This window comes from Plecotus auritus (assembly GCF_963455305.1).
Source record: "Plecotus auritus genome assembly, chromosome: 9".
NCBI classification, from domain to species: Eukaryota; Metazoa; Chordata; class Mammalia; order Chiroptera; family Vespertilionidae; genus Plecotus; species Plecotus auritus.
The window spans coordinates 107025976-107041769 of NC_137783.1; the positions used below are offsets into that span (position 1 = coordinate 107025976).

Below are 15794 nucleotides of genomic sequence, written 5' to 3' on the forward strand. Positions count from 1 at the left end.
TGCCCCTGCAAGGAATCGGGCTCCCTCCTCTCTGGTTTCAGGGTGCATCACCCAAGAACCGCCGCTGCCAAGTCACTGCAGCTCAGCAGCTCCTGCATTGAGCATCTGCTCCTTGGTGGTCAGTGCGCATCATAGCTACCGGTCAGACAGACACTTAGCATATTAGCCTTATATATAGATAGATAATATAGCTCTTATTTTAAGAATTCTTTCTTAAAATATGCATTAATTTTTACACATAAATCATCAAAATTATTCACCCCAATTTGCCCTCCACTGTTCTTTTTCTACCACATTTGACTTTTTAAATTTCTTGTTCTCATTCATTATTTATTTGACTGGAACACATTTTCTAGTAGTGTTTTTCAGAGTAAGTATGAAAGTAGTATACTCAGTGAGATGTTGCATGTCTGAAACTGCTTTTCTTTGCTCTCATATAAACTAGAGGCCCGGTGCCTGAAAATTTGTGCATTCGTGGCGGTCACTCAGCCTGGCCTGTGCTCTCTCATAGTCCAGGACCCCTCAGGAGATGTCCACCTGCTGGCTTAGGCCTGCTCTCCAGACATCCCTCTGGCAGCCCGGAATCCCTCAGGGGATGTCTGACTGCAGCTTAGGCCAGGGAGCAGGCCTAAGCTGCAGTCAGACATCCTTAGCACTGCAGAGGCCACTGCTGCTGCACTCGCGGCTGTCAGCCCGGCTTGTGGCTGAGCAGAGCTCCCCCTGTGGGAGTGCACCAACCACCAGGGGGCAGCTCCTGCATTGAGCATCTGCTCCCTGGTGGTCAGTGCGCGTCATAGCGACCAGTTGTTCCCGGTCATTCTACCATTAGGGTCAGTTTGCATGTCACCCTTTTATTATATAGGATGGAATTCTTTCAGAACTCTGTAAATATTGCTTGTTGCCTTTTAGTATTTAATGTCACAGCCAGGATGTCTAATGTCAGTCTGATTCTCTTTCCTTTGTAGGAAGCTTAATTTTCCTGGCTCAAAGCTGTAAACTTTTCTTTTTCTCTTTAGAATTCAGAAATTTCACCAGGATATGTCTCGGTATGTGTTTCTTTTCAGTATTCTTACTGACCTTTATTGAGACTTTGAAGTCTCAACTCTGTTTTTAGATCAGGGTTTCCCCCCTCCATTATTTCTTTAATTATTGCTTTTTCCATCCAATCCAGCCTCATACTGGATGTTGTATCTTCTGGATCTATTTTCCTATATTTTATCTTTCTTTCATATTTTTTGTTTGCTTTTCTACTCTTATATTCTGAGTAAATTCCTCACTATGCTTTTTTAATTTACCATTTCAGTTTTCATCGTTTTTCCTTCTAGTATTCTTTTAATGTTGGTTTCATTATTGCAGTAGTCCTCCCTTATCTGCAGGGGATACGATCTAGGACCCCCAGTGGGTGCCTAAAACCATAGATAGTATTGAACCTTACATACACTATGTTTTCTCCTATACATACATTCCTTTTCACTTAAGCACTATACAGCTTCTTTTTGACATATTCACATTGCAACATCACTGCTCTTGTGCTTTGGGGTCACTTAAATAAAATAAAAATTGCTTGAACACAAGCATTGCGCGATACTTCAGCAGTTGCTCTGATAACTGAGATGGCCACTAAGTGGCAAATGGGTGCATAGCATGTACAGTGTGGGTACGCTGGACAGAGGGATGATTCATGCCGCTGGTGAGATGGTGTGAGGTTTTATCATGCTGCCCAGAGTAGTGTGCATTTTGACATTTATGAATTGTTTATTTCTGGAATTTTCCATTTAATATTTTCAGACCACTCTTGACCACAGGTAATTGAAACTGTAGAAAGTGAAAATGTGGATAAGGAGGGATTGCTGTACTGGTTATTTGCAAGTGTGCTTTATTCTCTTTGCCTTTTTTGTAGCAATTTCTCTTGCTTTATTAATGCAGTATACCTTCAGATTTCCTCTTAAATCTCACAATGGTACTTATTCAAAAATTTTTAAAGGTTTCTGTGTTTTCTTTCCTGACTTCATCTCACTGAGGTCTGCTTGATCTTCTTTTCAGCTCCTAATTATCCTCATAACATTTAATAATTTTCCATTGTCTTTGCATACTTACACATGAAAGTCTAAACTAGTTTAAGTTGATAATTGGTGTAGGCTTTCCCAACATTTGTAAATCAATGCTCGATTTCCCTGAATGGGCCTCGCTCTTCCACTGCTTTCCTTTCGCACATCAAGGAAAAAGTAGGAGTTCAGAAATTTCACCAGGATATGACTTAATATGTGTTTCTTTTCAATATTCTTAGTGGTAGATGCCCACTTTATTTTATTTTTGTTAATCCTCACCTGAAGATATTTTTCCATTGACTTTTTAGAGAGAGTGGAAGGGAGAGATAGGTACAGAGAAAAGACACATCAATTGGTTGCTTCCCGCACCCACCCTGACCAGGGCTAGGGATTGAGTCTGCAACTGAAATATGTTCCCTTAACCTGAATGAGACCCAGGACCCTTCAGTCCCCATGCCGACAGTCTATTCACTGAACCAAACCAGCTAGGGCCGTGGTCGGCAAACTGCTGCTCCCGAGCCACATGCGGTTTTTTGGCCCCTTGAGTGTGTCTTTTCCACAAAATACCACTGCCTGGACGAGTCTATTTTGAAGAAGTGGCATTAGAAGAAGTTTAAGTTTAAAAAAATTGGCTCTCAAAAGAAATTTCAGTCGTTGTACTATTGATATTTGGCTCTGTTGACTAATGAGTTTGCCGACCACTGAGCTAGGGTGATGCCCACCTTATGTAGTATGTAGGTGAAGCTACCTGTCTGTTTTGGGGAAAGTTTCCAAACCTTTGTTTTTTACTGCTTGTAAGCTCGTCCAGCTGGTTTTATAGAAGTAGGCCAGAAAATGGCACTGCTTGGCAAATTGTTTTCTTTTCAGCCCCTGCTTAGCTAGAATTCTGCCATCCAGCCCTCTCACACCTGGAGGTCTTTGGTGGGTTAACCTATCAATTTCAGTTCCACTCTGGTAGTTCAACAGACTTAAGAAGGTTTCAAGTGCTACCTGTTTAGGAAACAATTTAAATGAATGTTGCTTGTAGAGTAAGTTTTCCATTTGCCATTTCTCATTTATTCATTCATTCATTCAACAAATATTTATTGAATAACTGCTTATGTCAGGAAACATCATGGAACTTACGTTTTAGTAGAAAGACTAAAGTAACAAAACCTTTCCCCCTACTGCATGAGAATTTGACCTTTGGTTAACTTTCTAGGTCTGTTCCCTAGAAACCTGGTAGTGTCAACTATATTACTAGGTAACACTGTTATGGTAAAAATGATCTCTGAGAAAACTGCATGTAGACTAGAAGGATCTATAATGATGCCAGACCCCATAGCTTTGGGCTTCATTGAGTACGATTCTTGTAACTGAGCATATCCCTTCTGGGGACCCTGGAAGGAATGCCTATGGGTTCTCCCATAGTGTATGGGTTGTTAGCACCTGTGGAACATTAGGCTTCTAAGCCAGGGTGGTCTCCACACTTGCCTGATATAGATTTCATTTTGCACTCAACTTGGCAGCTGCAGAGTTAAAGTTCCCAGACAGCTCTGTGGGCTGCTGAGTGTATTGTGGCAAGGACTCCCACAGAGGAGGACCATGAAACTACACTGCCTGCAGGCTGTGCTCCTGTGCTATATTCTTAGTGATTCTGGTGCCAAGGGTGGCCTGTGAGAGTCTTTGATTTTGAATGTCATTGAGCCTAATGGACACTGCAGTGTTTTAGTCGGGTCTTGGGATCCTGGCATATATTTCCCCCTAGGTCCATTAGCAGTCCTGTATTCTCTTAGAGATAAATTTTTATAGTGTAATATGCTCATTCTCCTTTCATGTAGACTCACAATTCTTGGACTTTGGTCCTCACTCCTCAGTTCATACATTTCACAAGCAAATAACTTTTTTTTTCTTTTATCCAGAGTTGACCTCCTATTTGGGATGTGTGAAAAGTTTTTACAGGAAGTGGATTTTTTTCAGAGGTAAGTATATTTCCACTCTTCTAGTTAATTAAATCTTAGTTATGCAGAGAATATCATTTATAGAGCGACAAGAGCGATCACAAGCCAGAATTCTTGGTTTAGCCCATGCAGTTAAACTATTATCTGTGCCAATGTACCCTCATTAGTGTATTTTCTTTAGTGGTATATAAACCTCTTTAATCATAGCTTCAAACCTAAGCATACAACATTAGAATAATAAAAACATCCAGAATCATTTGCATTCAGCACTCAGCTGGACCATAAAAAGACAAGTATTATGTGGGAAAACTCACAAACTCTTGTTGAAAAGTCACAACTTGTCTGTTCTTAAACCAGTGTTTACACTTGCATATTTCTTTATAATCTACAAAAACTTACTCCAAAGTAAAAATAACTTTTATTTTGGAGAATAGTTTTCTCAGTTCTGTATAATACAAATCAGTTAAGACAGATGCAGTAGATGAGTGGGAGTCCAGGTAGTGACCAAACCTGTGGTGTACAGTCAATATAATACCAGGAGGGAGGCATTTATAGGGTTTGAAAGCACTCCATTAAATCTGATGATTAATTCTGCCATCCCTTATCCCTACCACCATGAACTTTACCAAACCTGAGGTTTATATGATTGAACTTTGCAATTCTTTTTTCATTTGGGTGGTGATAGCTTCCTATAGGGCTGGGTTGCAATACCACCCTTCACCCATAGGTGCTGTTCTCCAGTAAATGAAGTCAAACTTGGCTCTCTAAGATTCTGCCTTCAAATCTGAACTAAGTTCATGCCTCTTGGTTTTATAGGTTGTCTAAGGTAGTCTATTTTTGCACAGTTGGGTTGAAGAGCTTTTTGGAAAGGTGACAACTTCTGAATTGCTAAAGTTCCTCATCTGTTTAGAGCTCTAAATTTTTCTTAATTTAGCCTGTGAGTCCCTTTACTGATGTCACCTCCTCAGTGATTTATTTATTTTTTTACTAACGCTTCCAAAAGGCATAAGTACTGTGGAATCAGTCAAAGTTTGGAATAAGTTAATTAACTTTTTTAAGCCTCAGTGAAATATCCTCTGAGTCTGAGTGTTCCTATCGCTTGAATATAAGCTCATTAAGATAGTCCTTTTCTTCCCTTTCACTCACTGTTATGTCCCATGTCTAGAATAGTACTTGGCATTTGATAAATCCTAAAGACATATTTATTTAATTAATAAATCTATAACATCAAAAAGTATTTCTAAGAGTGCACAGGATTGCTGGGAAGATTAAGTAAGGTAATGTAAAATACTTAGGAGTAACCTGGCATATAATAGGTTATTTATAAATGAGGCTGTTATGAGGACCATGTCACTAGGGCATAATTAGTTGGCTGTCTCAGTTGGGAACCATGAACTCCTCCAGTTCATTACTTTGGGGCTTGGCAGATATTTGGGGCTCAGCCTGTGGCAAAATGAATGCATAGTCTTTTGCTTTTGTTTGTTCCTCCAGGTGTTTCATTGCTGATTTGCCCCACTTGCAAGACAGCTTTGTGGACAAACTTCTTGACCTTATGCCCCGACTCATAACATCCAAACCTGCAGAAGTGGTCAAAATTCTACAGACCATGCTGCGGCAGAGTACCTTCCTGCACCTCCCGCTTCCAGAGCAGGTCAGGGTCTGTGTCATAGCCCTTCAGGCGAAGTCTGGCCAGACAGTCAGAGCTGCTCACCTTGATGAGCTTTCATGTTTGGACCGCGGGGCTAGGGCCTTTCTTCTGATTGGCTCCCACATGCCCACCCATTAGATAAGGAGACAGAAAAGCAAGGATCTTTTTTGTTACCCACGGATGACCTGGCTTTAGAATCATCATATTTTCCTCTTGTTTACAGATCCACAAAGCCTCAGCCACCATTATTGAGCCAGCGGGCGAGTCAGACAACCCTTTGCGGTTTACATCTGGGTTAGTGGTGGCCCTGGATGTTGATGCAACTCTGGAACATGTGCAGGATCCTCAGAGCACTGTGAAGGTCCAGGTCTGTCAGTGTTTGGTTCCCATAGAGCTTCTATATTGACTTCGTAACAAAGCATTTAACTTTAGCACCCCCTTGCCTGGCCTGTGTGGCTCAGTGACTGAGTATTGACTTGTGAACCAGGAGGTCACGGGTTTGATTCCCAATCAGGGCACATGCCTGAGTTTCAGGCTTAATCCCCACTGAGGGGCCTGTAGGAAGCGGCCAATCGATGAGTCTCTCTCATTGTTGATGTTTCTATCTCTCTCTCCCTCTCCCTTCCTCTCTAAGTGCAATAGGGAGAGAGCAATAGAAACATCAACGAAATGAGAGAATCATCGATTAGCTACCTCCTGCACACCCCCTACTAGGGATCAAACCCGCAACCCAAGCATGTGCCTTGACCTGAATTGAACCCAGGACCCTTCAGATGCTCTATCGACTGAGCCAAACCAGCTAGGGCTAAAATATATATTTTTTAAAAAGTAACTTTAGCACCCCTTTCATCTCTACCTGAGGATGGAAACTGGGGAGGAAGAAGAGAGGAGTCTTTTTGGAAAAGAGCCTGGGCTTGAATCTCAACTTATTTCTGAGTGTGGTCTGGTGCAAGTTACCTTAAATACTGAACCTCAGATTCTACAGCTAACAGACAGGAATAGTTGACATTGAAATGAGGTGATGCATACAAAGCTCCTGGTGCCCACTAAGGATTCACTAAATGACAGGGCCTTTTCTATTCTTACTGGGTGAGGATAAGGCTTGATCCTTTCAGGGCTTCAAGCAAGCTGTAACAAACAAGTTCTTTTGGCTGCCGGGTGGGTCAGCTTGGCAAACCAAACTTAGAGGTGGGAAAAAAGCAGTCAGTGGGGAGTATTTTTTTCCAAGTTAGAGATCGATATATTAGAGACATGAGAGATGTATTAGAGATACTAATCAGTTTAGACAGTCTGCAATTAAGCCCCATAAAGAGCAGTACCCATTTATCCATCCACCCATTCTTCCTTCTTTCCATGCAATAATGTTTACTCTATTGTACATGCTAAGTGCTAGTGTTGCAAAGGTAATTACGTCAGTACTCCTGCCTTCAGGATGCTCAGTTTCAAGGAGAGACAGACAAATGGTTCTAGCCAAGAACCTAGAAGTGTAGAAAGAAAATTACTTTTCCTCCCCTACAGGGTTATTCAATTTTTGACGTATAAAAAATTTGCAATATACTTAAAATTTTTTTTTAAATATTCTGGAAAGGCTCTTAATTTGGAGGGTGTGGTGGAGGCTGAGGAAAAAAGGCTTTGTGGAGATGTAAGGTCTGAAAGGATGAATAAGAGCAAAGGATAAGAGCAAAAGAGATGCTGAGGAAAGAACGCTGGCAGTTTGTGAGATTTGAAAAACTGGCCTGTGATTAGAATTCTGGATAGGAGGGATATGAAGAAAAATAGGGATACAAGCACAGCAAGTGTAATCAGAGGACAGAAATATAGCCTGGAATAGGCAGGGAAAAGCTAAGGATGAATCAGGCCTTAAAGGTGATAATATTTGCTGCTGGTGTCAGTAGAGGAAAAAAACTTCTGGCTTCCCCGCAGGAATTATTATAAATCATGAGAACTTCAGAGAGCTAATTCTAAGCTGGCTGTGAAGTTGTGTTGCAGTTGGTTTTTTGTTTTATGGATGCCCCCCTTCTACTCCTTAACACACACACACACACACACACACACACACACACACACACACACACACACACACTAGTGGTTTTCACCCTAGCTGTACTTTAAAATTATTTTTATTTTATTTATTGATTTGAGAGAGAGACTGGAAAGAAGAGAGAGAAACATCGATTTGTTGTTCCACTTATTAATGCATTCATTGATTGATTCTTGTGTGCGTCCTGACTGGCCGCCGAACCCTCTATCTTGGTGTATCAGGGCGACACTCTAACCAGCTGAGCTACGCAACCAGGGCCCCCAGCTGCACTTTAGAATTATTCAGAAAGCATTAAAAAGTGCTGATGTACAGGCCTCAGTCTACACCAGTTAAATTAGAATCCTAAGAGTAGATCCCACGGGTACCAGATTTTATTTGTTTTTGAGCTCATAGGTGATTCTAATGTACACTGTTTCACATTGTTCCTGAAAAAAAACGTTCACTGACCAACTCAGCATAAATGAGATTGTAGAAAGATACTTAAGGGTCATCTGCACTGGAAAACCCCTTCCAGCAGCTCCATTACACACATGGCCAAACTCTGCAGTCGAGGAGATGGGAAACACTGTCTGATCATGAAGCAACTCTGTTGATTGCAGAGTGCTATCCAGTCCAGCCATCAGTCCTGAACAATGCTCCTGTTCTGGACAGTGCTTTAGGTGCTAGGGATGTAGCAGTGAACACCACTGAGATTATGTCACGATTATATTCTCTGTTAAAATAATGTGTATTATCTCTTTGAAGCAGAATGTGCAGGAACTCCATTCAGTCACACTTCGGTGAGCCCAATTCAGGCCTACTAGATTACACCTGATGATAGAGGAGGTGGGATTTTTTTATTTTTTAGGTTTTCTGAAATTCAGAATATAATTCGTAGTGGCCATTTTCTTCCCTTGACCTACTTGGGCCACAGAATTACAAGCTGCCCTTGGGAAGGATGAATGAAGACTTCCAGTGGCCATTTCACAGAATGGTCAGGGCCTTTCACCCAGGGCAGATTTGCTGAGAACCTGGGAAATTCTGCTACCTTTATCATTCTGTTTCCATGCTCATTACTGTTTCAGCCCTCCCCTGTCCCTCGTTAAAAAATGAAGCCCAGGGAGCCGAAACCGGTTTGGCTCAGTGGATAGAGCGTCGGCCTGCAGACTGAAGGGTTCCGGGTTCGATTCCGGTCAAGGGCATGTACCTTGGTTGCGGGCACATCCCCAGTGGGAGGTGTGCAGGAGGCAGCTGATCGATGTTTCTCTCTCGTCGATGTTTCTAGCTCTCTATCCCTCTCCCTTCCTCTCTGTAAAATATCAATAAAATATATTAAAAAAAAAAACTAACTGAACCAAAAGGCTGTGATTCATTAATAATTAAATTAAAGATGAATAAAAAAAAAATGAAGCCCAGGGAGCATTTCAGATCTTGTTTCCCAACAATTTTCAATTTGGTGCAAATAAAATCTTATAAAAATTAAAAAAAAAAAAAAAGTAAGCCCAAGTATTGTCCTTAAAGATACCAAGAGTCAGGAAGCTGGGATACCTGCATCTTTTTTCTGTAATAGATTTGGGGCCGGGAGATATAGTAGTAAGTAAAAGCTTTAAAAAAGAAGGGTACAAAGGGGAGCTAAGATCTAAGAAGATATGAAATGAGGTTATGGGGCAGGAGCTGAGATATGCCTCCTAGTTTCAAATTGAAAGACCCATGCAATTCCCTACTTTGCCCTTATCAGTATATTTACAAAGTGTAGGTCCTGTGTGGTTCCAGGATAAGCTTCATTTGTTCATTTAGTTCCTGTGTACACTGTGCAGTGTAATAGGCCCTTTCCACAGACAGCTGTGGGGCCCCCTGAGATGCTGAGGAAAGAACGCTGGCAGTTTGTGAGATTTGAAAAACTGGCCCGTGATTAGAGCCATCCCTTCATTGAGCACTGTCTCTGTAGAAAGAGACAAACTACATGTAATCTAGTGAAGAGAATACAGCTACAAAATTAATCTTAGTACTTGGTGGATGATGATGGATGCTGGGCCACGAAATGACTCAGAGCCAGGAGGGAGAGAGTCATCCTGGTGGGTTCCTGGGAAGGTTTTTCCTATCAGGATTAATATTTTCCCTATTTAAGACATTTTATTAGATACACTTTATTCCTCTTACTAGTTCATCATGGATTCAGGACATATTACCAAACACTGCTTTGTGCTGGGGCAGGGGCTCTAAAGATGTCAGCATTGTGGCCCTCTGTTCAAGGAGCAGTCTTTTGTAAGGGCTCTTATCTCTCTTTTCCTCTTGTTATGGGGTTCGCAACAGATGTCACCAGCAATTTTCTTAAAAGCTCATGGCTCTTTCTGCCTCTTTTTCTCATTTCTGTCACCTCTTAGGTCTTATATCCAGATGGCCAGGCTCAGATGATCCACCCCAAACCTGCAGACTTCCGGAATCCTGGCCCAGGGCGGCACCGGCTGATCACTCAGGTGTATCTCTCCCACACTGCCTGGACAGGTGAGGAGTCAGTGGGCTAGTGTGGGCAGAAAAATATGCTCCTGGGGATCACACCCACCCTTAGGCATTTGAGTTTTCGCATGGTTGAATCAGCCTGCTGAGAGTTGTACTTGATTTCTTAGGGAGCTTCACATCTCGAACCGGGTACATCTCGAGTAATTTGCTGCATTGCTTTGATAGCAAGAGGCACAGGATTTTGTCAGATGTTTTATAGGCTACAATTGAATGGAGTCTCATGGAAAGAGCCCTGGGCTGGATGCCAGGAGACTTGCATTCCTGTCCTAACTCTGCCACTGACTTGCTGCACAACCTTGGACGAGCCACTCTCCCTTCTGAATGTTTCCTCGTCTTTCCAATGAAGATGATAATTCCCAGTCTACTAGTTAGTTCTGAGATTGCTTTATCTGGAAATTAAACAGTTTTGTATTTCTTACCAGACATTTAAATTCATTCTCTTTTTGTATCTGAACAATTCAGTTCATACCCCAAAACAAGTAAAATGACAGCAGTTCCTGTCCTCCCCTCCTACATGGGGTAACACAAAATAAGATGATAAGACGTAGGCATGCTTTACCCTCCCTTACAGCGGCTGAAGAGAGCCTCGATAATTTGTGAAAAGACAGGGAGTTTGCAGAGTTTGTTTTTTAATTCATAGGAATAAAATGGGAGAACACGAGTACAAAGACATTACATTTCAAGCATAACACTGCTTTGGAAACTTCAAAAGGAGACTCAGTCAACGGAACCTAAAATGTGGGGGAGAATTGGCTTCACTGGTATTTCTTAAATCATTCAAGATGATTCAGAAGCATGGCCGTTACTGGAGAAAGTGTTTAATGCCAACAAGTTTGGTTTATTTTGGAAATTAGATGCTTTCTGGAATTTTCTTTCACTGTATTTTAAAATACATCAGTAACTATTGAATGCCATTATTAATCGTTTCCCTCTATCAGGGGTATTAGGTTATAAGTGTTAGTTATAGGTGACTTTATAAAGTTTTCAACAAAGAAGAAATGTTTTTAAATGTCAGGGCAGCCCCCTTGGGGGACTGGTGGCCCTGGGCCTGGCACTAGTCCTGAGGGAGCATCCAGCAATGCTTTCACCCAGAACCTGCCTCCCTAAGCATCCCTCATTCCATAACCTTGCTGCCTGGAATGTTTCTGTACTAGTTGCCAAACCTCTAGCCCCACAGGAAGGTAGAATGCCTTATTATAATCCCTTCTGATGAACAGATTCTAGATGTGGGGAAAAGGCTGTGGGACAGCCTTGTCGTGGAAAGGCCACAGCTTGAGGTGCATATCACAGCATGCTAGAGCTCAAAGGAGCTTGAAAGGTCCTGGGGGCCTACTTACCTGCCCCTGGTCATATAGCAAGTCACTGTCTGAACCAGGACTACAATCCAGGCTACCCTGAGCCCGAAGAATTATACCTCATCTAGGATCACTTACTTCCCTCTGAGAGGTTGCTACCCAATCACTATTACAAATCTTTTATAATTCTCTGCATGGCACTTACTAATGTTAGATGTTTTCTCATTTTTTTCTACTGCCTTTCTCTCCAATTAGAATGGTTTCTTTAGAGCAGAAAACTTGATTTTTTTTTTATGTCTGTATCCTTAATACTTCTATATCCAGTGTCCCTAATACCTAACATAGTAGGTGCTCAACAAATAATGAAAATTGAATATAGGATTTTAAATGTGCACTTAAAATTCATTGAATCCTTAGACGAATTTTCTGGGGGTAATTAGTATTCTGTTCTTCATTTTATGGGTGTATAAGTGGAGGCCCACTTAGCTGGTACATGGTGGTACTGAGCTCCCACTCAGATTTCCTAACTCCCAAATCCCTTATTTTTTTCCTACTATGCCATGCTCCTGACCTGGGACACTAAGGTGAAACATTCTGAATGTACCTCTGCCTCCTCCTTCTAACCCAGGAGATGGGCTCTCAGGTTGGTAGGGAGCTCCTCCGTCCATTCCCTCACAGCTTCTACGCATGGCCTGACCTCTGGGAGGCAGGGTGCTCCCAGGTTAGAAGCCTTGTGTCACATAGACCAGGTTCCAAATTATCTCCCTTGCTGTGTGACCCTTAGCAAGTTATTTTACCTCTCTATCTTATTTTCCTTATCTATAAGATGGGAATAAGAATGATACCTCGTAGGAGAGATATTCTTCCAGAATATGACAGGTAGGTTGCATGATTTGTCACAGATGATCTTTTGTCTCTTTCTCCCAGTCTCCTCCCTCTTTTCTCTCCTTTCCCTCTTCTTCTGATGGCAGTGACTTGAATTGTCAGTCTTACCCCAGTCTTAAGCGAAGGCATAATGACCAGGTAGAGTTTGTCCTGGGTTTGGCTCCTGAAAGTGCTGTGAGCCAAGGCTGGGTTCTGGTCAGGAGTTGGCAACAGCCATCTGGGACAAAAGAGGAAAACCTAGTGGGGAGCTGATACTGGGTCTGGTACCAGAGAGTAATGCTGGTTTCATTAGATACACTCAAGGCTGGGATAATTATGTGGGCGTGTCCTCACCACATGAACGCTGGTCAGTGGTGATGCTCAGGTGTGCTCTCTGGGCTTGGCGAGGTTGCTCTGGCTGCCTGTAAGCCTTTCCTGGAGGATGGCAGTTCAGTCTCTGCTTTCATTTCCAGGGAGAAGTTAGGAAGAGGTCTGGGGTCATTGAGAAGTGCTGGGACCTCTGCCCTGTTCATTTAGATCCATCCAGCCCTCATTCCTGCCAAATGAACTTCTGAGCCTCGGGCTCATCTCTAACACTTGTACTTTTTGCTCCAGACACAAAATTAAGAAAGACATCCCAAGCCCATGCTGTTTCTAGCCTTTGAACTTGCTTTTATGTTTTTGTGAAATCCTCTCCCCCTTCTTTATTGAAACCACATGGTAATAGAAACATTAATTGCTTCAGTGTTTGAGCTGGGCCCAAATTCTGTCACTGCCCAGGTGTGGAATTGGGCAGTCACTTAGAACCTCTCAGAGCCTTGGAACTTTTTTGGGATTATGACAGTTTATTTCATGGTGTGGCAGGGTGAGAATTCTTGAGGTTATGTGCTTAGCACAGAGCAGTCCTGGGCTCCCTGCCCAATACTTCTTACAGACTCGATTAGAGCATGTACTGTGCTCTGCGCAGCTGTCTGTCTCCTCAGCCAAATGGTCAGCAAGTTAGGTTTTACTTTCACCGGGGCCTGCCACCTGCATGCACCAGATCAGTATCGGAATGTCACATCATAAAAGAATAGAAGGTTTAATGAAATGATTTTAGGTCCCTAAAACATGTTCCTATTCACTGGGGAGAATTTTTTGTCAGAACCATTTCCTAACAAAGGCTTCCTCTCCACTGATACAGTGGAGTGTGCGGTGCACGCAGCCCTGCGGCCTGAGGTCAGCTGTGCAGGAAGAGCATGGTTATCTGGGCATGAGGATTGGCCACATGCGCCCCTGTGGGCCTCTGTCTGGAGGCTGGAAGCCCTCTATGGAAGATTTGTAGCTTGCTCTCTGATCCTCAGCAGCTGTGGCGGGAGCCTACAGAGACCCGCGCAGAAGGTGGTGGCAAAGAAGCAGGCTGAGGGTTAGCCTCACAGGATGTAGGCTGGGAAAGTGTTTGTTTGGTGGCGGGAAGGGAGGGATGTGGAAAGATGAAGAAGTGTTCTTGAAACCCTACTGCTTCCATCTTTGATGTTACTTTTACATGACATTTCACCCCAGTTCCTAGCCATGCCCAGTCATAGAAGATTTCTTGTGTCTTTTATTCCAGAACCATGCCAGGTGGAAGTGAGGCTGCTGCTGGCCTACAACTCCAACTCACGCATTCCAAAATCCCCCTGGATGGAGGGGGGCGAGATATCGGCCCAGGCGGAAACAAGCATTGAGGGCACCATCCCCTTCAGCAAGTCTGTAAAAGTTTACATAATGCCCAAGCCCACAAGGCGCTGAGTCACAGCAGTCTTTGTAGCCTCGAAGGCCCTTCTTCGGCATCAGAGTGAGCCAGAGCCAGGAGGACGTCACCTGGAAATGGCATCTAGGCATAAGGAGAAACAGGTGACCCTCAGAGTCTCACCTGGTACCAGACACAAGATAAATTATTTTGCATTAAGAAAATAAAAACCTTCAAGTCAATCCCCTACTTCCTCCCCACCCCCCAATCCCTTCCTATAATAAAGTTGAGAAACCACCCAACTGGACCTTAAAGAAATTTGTGTGGTTTAGGTTCAACATTTTCTCCATATGCTTCTATTCCTCGGGTGTGAAACAAAGATCCAATTTTCAGCCACCTCAAAAGAACCAGTTATGAGTCGTAATCTTTTTTTCTTAAAGCAATAGTCTGTTTGCGGAGCCAACTCCAAAGCAACTCCCACAGCTGTACTTTTTCACCATAGACAGTTCCTGAATGGCCTTCGACATCATTATCTGCCTGAGAGACTCCTTCCATAACTCAGGCAATAGCTGGGCCAAGGACTGAATGAATAGCTGAACAATGAATCATTTCCATCCTTGAAGGGGATTCTTGATCTTGTCTGCCATTATCCTTAGACCCAAAATAAAATAAAAGGGCTGTATTTTAAAAGAAAAACAGGATCATGGGAAAGCAGGATCCGTGTAAGAAATAAAGCTACTTCCCACTACATCTCTGATGACTCCAGTGTTGGAATTGCGCGTGAGTTAAAGGTGCAGTTGGGTGTAAGAACAGTAAGTCCTCCAGAGATGTTAATGGGTAAGGGCCTGTGCTATGTTCTTTACCTGTCAGATAATCCTCACAACAGCCAGGTGAGGCTTAAGAGGTTAAGTCACTGGTAGGAAAACTGTACAGTAGCTAGTAAAGCTTGTATTCAGATCCCACTTGATTCCAAAGACCTGAGCTGCACCACCACAGGGTATATAGAAAAGAGTCTCCACATCTTTAGCCCTATTTTTCTAGGAGGGGCTATTCCTGTTTCCTAATATAGACAATGATACCTCGAGGAGTACTAAATGGGATTAATTAAATAATGGGTGATAGAATCTGAAGATGTGACCAGTCTTGATCATATTTGGTACTTGGAAATCTAATTAGAATAATGGCAAGATCAGAAGTAGAGTTAGCATTTGAATTCAGGCATGATTGACTTTTGGTTTAATGTACTATTTTATTTATGTATTTATTTGAAAAATTTTTAATTGATTTTAGAGAGAGGAAGGGAGAATGAGAGAGAGAAACATCAATGTGAGAGAAAAACAACTATATCAGTTGCCTCCTGAATGCACCCCAACTGGGGAACAAACCCACAATCTAGGTATATGGCCTGACAAGGAATGGAATCCATGACCTTGTGCACAGGACAGGCTCCAACCAACTGAGCCACATCGGCCAGGACTGGTTTAATGCACTTTAATGTGTGCCCGGCAGTGTTTAAGCCTGTACATGAGTTAACTCATTTAACCCTCACAACCGCCCTATGAAGCAGGTACTATTCTCTTCATTTGATAAAAGCCATTGAAATTCAGAGAAGTAAATAACTGCAGAGGTTACACAGCTAGTAAAGGACAGAGCTGGAATCTGAACCCAGGCAGTCTGGCTCCAGGAGGTCATAATCATTGTAGACGGTCTGAGGGAAGAAAGATCATCTCTAGGGAGCTGACTTCCTA

The 15794-nt window shown here is 42.6% G+C and overlaps 2 protein-coding genes across 3 annotated transcripts in view; one reads left to right on the plus strand and one right to left on the minus strand.

Annotated features, from left to right (window-relative positions):
• The window catches only part of INTS4 (integrator complex subunit 4), a 99370-nt gene extending 84566 nt beyond the window's left edge, over positions 1-14804 (plus strand). The window contains exons 19-24 of one of the 2 annotated variants that reach the window (XM_080641792.1): positions 1017-1046; positions 3950-4009; positions 5480-5639; positions 5860-6003; positions 10041-10161; positions 13927-14796. In XM_080641792.1, the coding sequence (XP_080497918.1) occupies positions 1017-1046; positions 3950-4009; positions 5480-5639; positions 5860-6003; positions 10041-10161; positions 13927-14105 (694 nt within the window). In that variant the 3' untranslated portion in view covers positions 14106-14796. Of the gene's footprint in view, positions 1-1016; positions 1047-3949; positions 4010-5479; positions 5640-5859; positions 6004-10040; positions 10162-13926 lie in introns of both variants that reach the window. The other variant, XM_080641793.1, reaches the window with a different exon arrangement.
• Positions 14085-15794, minus strand: part of AAMDC (adipogenesis associated Mth938 domain containing) — a 32801-nt gene continuing 31091 nt past the window's right edge. The window contains exon 6 of the transcript XR_013959040.1: positions 14085-14190. The gene's annotated coding sequence lies outside the window, so the exon portion shown is untranslated. The remainder of the gene's footprint in view (positions 14191-15794) is intronic.